General features: G+C 42.5%; 1 protein-coding gene across 1 annotated transcript in view; it reads left to right on the forward strand.

Moving 5' to 3' along the window:
• Window positions 1–5,000, forward strand: part of lekr1 (leucine, glutamate and lysine rich 1) — a 99,408-nt gene that overhangs the window by 85,338 nt on the left and 9,070 nt on the right. Inside the window, exon 13 of the mRNA XM_060878378.1 lies at window positions 4,484–4,839. Within this exon, the coding sequence (XP_060734361.1) occupies window positions 4,484–4,822 (339 nt within the window). The 3' untranslated portion in view covers window positions 4,823–4,839. The remainder of the gene's footprint in view (window positions 1–4,483; window positions 4,840–5,000) is intronic.

Consider the following 5,000-nt stretch of genomic DNA (forward strand, 5'->3'; position numbering starts at 1 on the left):
CGATGCACACACCAATATACAATACACACACACCGATACACACACCAATATACAATACACACACCGATAAACACACCAATATACAATACACACACTGATACACACACCAATATACAATACACACACCGATACACACACCAATATACAATACACACACGCCAAGACACACACTAATATACAATACACACACGCCGATACACACACCAATATACAACACACACACCAATACACACACCAATATACAGTACAATACACTCACGCCGATACACACACCAATATACAATACACACACACCGATACACACACCAATCTAAAATACACACATGCCGATACACACACCAATATACAATACACACACGCCGATACACACACTGATATACAATACACACATGCCGATACACACACCAATATACAATACACACACCGATACACACACCGATATACAAGACACACACCGATACACACACCAATATACAAGACACACACCAATATACAATACACACACCGATACACACTCCAATATACAATACACACACGCCAAGACACACACCAATATACAATACACACACGCCGATACACACACCAATATACAACACACACACCAATATACAGTACAATACACTCACGCCGATACACACACCAATATACAATACACACACACCGATACACACACCAATATACAATACACACACCGATACACACACCAATTTACAATACACACACCGATACACACACCAATATACAATACACACACACCGATACACACACCAATATACAATACACACACACCGATACACACACCAATATACAATACACACACCGATACACACACCAATATACAATACACACACACCGATACACACACCAATATACAATACACACACACCGATACACACACCAATATACAATACACACACAGATACACACACCAATATACAATACACACACCGATGCACACACCAATATACAATACACACACACCGATACACACACCAATATACAATACACACACCGATAAACACACCAATATACAATACACACACTGATACACACACCAATATACAATACACACACCGATACACACACCAATATACAATACACACATGCTGATACACACACCAATATACAATACACACACCGATAAACACACAAATATACAATACACACATGCTGATACACACACCAATATACAATACACACACCGATACACACACCAATATACAATACACACATGCTGATACACACACCAATATACAATACACACCAAGATACACACAGACACTAAGATACACACACTAAGATACAGTATCTGACAGAAGTAAGTACACCCCTCACATTTCTGTAAATATTTTATCATAACTTTTCATGACAACACTAAGAAATGTCACTGAGCTACAATGTAAAGTAGTGAACAGTGTACAGCTTGTGTAACAGTGTAAATTTGCTGTCCTCTCAAAATAACTCAACACACAGCCATTAATGTCTAAACCGCTGGTGACAAAAGTGAGTACACCCCAAGTGAAAATGTTCAAATTGGGCCCAATTAGCCATTTTCTCTCCCCGGTGTCATGTGACTCGTTAGTGTTTCTCAGGTCTCAGGTGTGAACGCTTTAATGGCTGTGTGTTGAGTTATTTTGAGAGGACAGCAAATTAGCAAACTTTATATTGTAGCTCAGAGGCATTTCTTCAGTGTTGTCGCATGAAAATAATTACAAAAATGTGAGGGGTGTACTTACTTCTGTCAGATACTGTACATACAAGATACACACACCAAGACACACACAACCGTGATTTTGTCTGTGTGAGTGTGAATCATTCCATTCACAGCAGACGGAAATTGATAATAGATAATAGACATAAATAGAGATCGTCTCTCTCTCTCTCTCTCTCTCACACACACACACACACACACACACACACACACACACACACACATGTGCTCTCGTCTTCCCTGACCCATCGTAACGCTGTTATGTGACAGACTCTTTCACACTATTTTCAGCCCTGCAGCACTACACTACATTTTCCTTTTACTCCTATCACTGTGCTGTGCATAAGTATTTGCCCCTTGACCTTTTTCCAACATTTTATAATGTTGCAACCTGTAACTGAAAATAGACTTCACTGGGATTACATGTCTTAAAGATACACCAAATAAATGTGTGTGCGTTTGTTTTGGGAGGCGTCTGTCTGTCTGTCTGTCTGTCTGTCTGTCTCTCTCTCTCTCTCTCTCTCTCTCTCTCTCTCTCTCTCTCTGTGTGTCAGTAAAATTGTACACAGCTGGAAATATTTATCAGTGCTGTGTAAGAGGCGATACTGGATGGGATGCCTAACACCCAGAGAGGTGCTGGGAAAGCCCTGGAAGACAAACACACCACACACACACACACACACATACACACACACACACACACACACACACACACACACACACACACACCACACACACATACACACACACATACACAAAATCTCTCTACTAGCAGCAGCAGCAGTAGTGTGTGTGTGTGTGTGTGTGTGTGTGTGTGTGTGTGTGTGTGTGTGTGTATATGTGTGTGTTAAGTGTAGGCAGTTGTGAAAGCAGAAACATATGTATTTAATGAAACACTATGTCATGCTGTTATAGGATAATAATCAACGACAGGAAGCAGGGTTTCAGTTACCACACTGAAGATGATTCTTGTCCTTTAACAACATGTCCTGAAGTGTTTTTATTCCTCCTACTCCACAGCAATTTCCCAGTCTTCACTTTCTTTTCAGTCCTGTAGTTCCTTTCTGTGGCCACGGGGTGGTGCTGTTTCTCACACGGCTTTGTCTCTGATTCAATGTGGCACGCACATGTGTCTGCTGGCAAGGCTGTCTGAGAATCACTGAGGCGCCTACAGTCATTCTGTGTGTGTGTGTGTGTGTGTGTGTGTGTGTGTGTGTGTGTGTGTGTGTGTGTGTGTGTGTGTGTGTGTGTGTGTTTGTGTGTGCGTGAGTGAAATCTGTCTGGCTCTCGGTCTCTCTAACTGAGCGCTAACACTGATTTAGCAGCCCCATCCACCATTACACACACACACACACACACACTCTTTCACACACACATACACACACACCCTATAATACAATAAGATTTTGATTCTTATGCTAATTTTCTGAGCAATAAAGATGTAGCCAATAACTATTTTTAGTTTATTATGTAATTTTTAAAGTATTTATAGACAAATAGACATTTTTAGGCATTTTACACACCACTTGTCTGTTCTTTTATAGTAAGCATTTTACAACACATTCAGAATCCATTATGAACCATAACTACGTTTACTTGATTTATTCAACGTTCTGTTCTGTATCTTCATGTATTTGCAAATTTATATGAATTACATACAATGCAAATGTATGTAAATTACATACATAAATTTATATGTATGTATGACAGATTTTGTCATACATGATGTGGAACACGGAGGAAAGATGTTGTTAGTTCTGCCATTACATGATTTGATGATGCTGAAACACACATATGCTGTAGGCGATTAAAGCTGCATCGCTCCACCCACTAACACATAATCCACTCCCTGGAAGATGAGAGCAACAGATTAACATGCTAGCAACCATCTGAGATTCAATAACAACCACCTGGGATTGTGTAGCAACTAGTTAAAATAACAGAAACCGTTTAGCGACAACTAGCTGGAATTTTATTCTTGTTTATATTTATCCAACTGGAAAATTAACTTAATATTAATTACGTTTTCATTCATTCATTCATTCATCTTCTACCGCTTATCCGAACTACCTCGGGTCACGGGGAGCCTGTGCCTATCTCAGGCGTCATTGGGCATCAAGGCAGGATACACCCTGGACAGAGTGCCAACCCATCGCAGGGCACACACACACTCATTCACTCACGCAATCACACACTACAGACAATTTTCCGGAGATGCCAATCAACCAACCTTAAGGGTCCAGCTCAAAAACCCAGCAGTGAGAGTTTCCTTAGCTCTGAGACATAATGTCACGGCCACTTTAAGAGCGTCTTACGCTCCTAGATTCATTCATTTTCTACCGCTTATCCGAACTACCTCGGGTCACAGGGCTACAGACAATTTTCCGGAGATGCCAATCAACCTACCATGTATGTCTTTGGACCGGGGGAGGAAACCGGAGTACCCGGAGGAAACCCCCGAGGCACGGGGAGAACATGCAAACTCCACACAGGCGGGAATCGAACCCCCAACCCTGGAGGTGTGAGGCGAACATGCTAACCACTAAGCCACCCTGACCCCCCAATTACGTTTTAAACATTTCAATTTTTCAAACATTATAATCTTTTAATGGTTAAGTCAAATGACACAGTGGGAAATTGATTCACACAACATTCATTTGCATATTCATTAAATCGTATCGTTTATGTTAACTGAAGACTTCCAGAAGGAACATTTCTGTCTCTGTGTCTCTCCTGTCTTTTCTTGTCCTCCACCTGCTCTTTGCTACGTAGAACTGTGTGCTGCAGGAGACGGTGAGACGCGAGTGTGAGGAGCGAGCCGAGCTGACGGCCGCCCTGTCCCTGGCGAGAGAGCAGCTGCTGGGTGTCAGACAGACAGCGGTGAACTCCTCCATCCCCCGCAGCTCTGCGTCATCCTCCCTGCCCAGCCTGAGCGCGGGACACAGCCGTGACGCCGTCACTGTGGGCAGGAACACAGCATCGTGGCACGGAAACTCTCGCCAGCTGCTGCCCTCCCTGCCCCGACTCGCCACAGAAAGACCTGCCCCGGTCATCGAGGCACGCCATCGCATCAGCACAGTGACAGGCAGGAAGGACAAACGCTCCTGCTGAGGCGGAGGCTCTCACAGGTGTGTGTGTGTGTCTATCTGTGTGTGTGTGTGTATAATGAACTTACTTCTCACTATACATGCACAGTACATAGGGTTGATCAGAATGGCGTCTGATAGTGACATCACTGTTTATGAAACAGACGCTTATTTTTAACATGTAATTAAATTGCGTGTGAATG

The sequence above is a fragment of the Tachysurus vachellii genome, chromosome 9 (assembly GCF_030014155.1).
Source record: "Tachysurus vachellii isolate PV-2020 chromosome 9, HZAU_Pvac_v1, whole genome shotgun sequence".
NCBI lineage: Eukaryota > Metazoa > Chordata > Actinopteri > Siluriformes > Bagridae > Tachysurus > Tachysurus vachellii.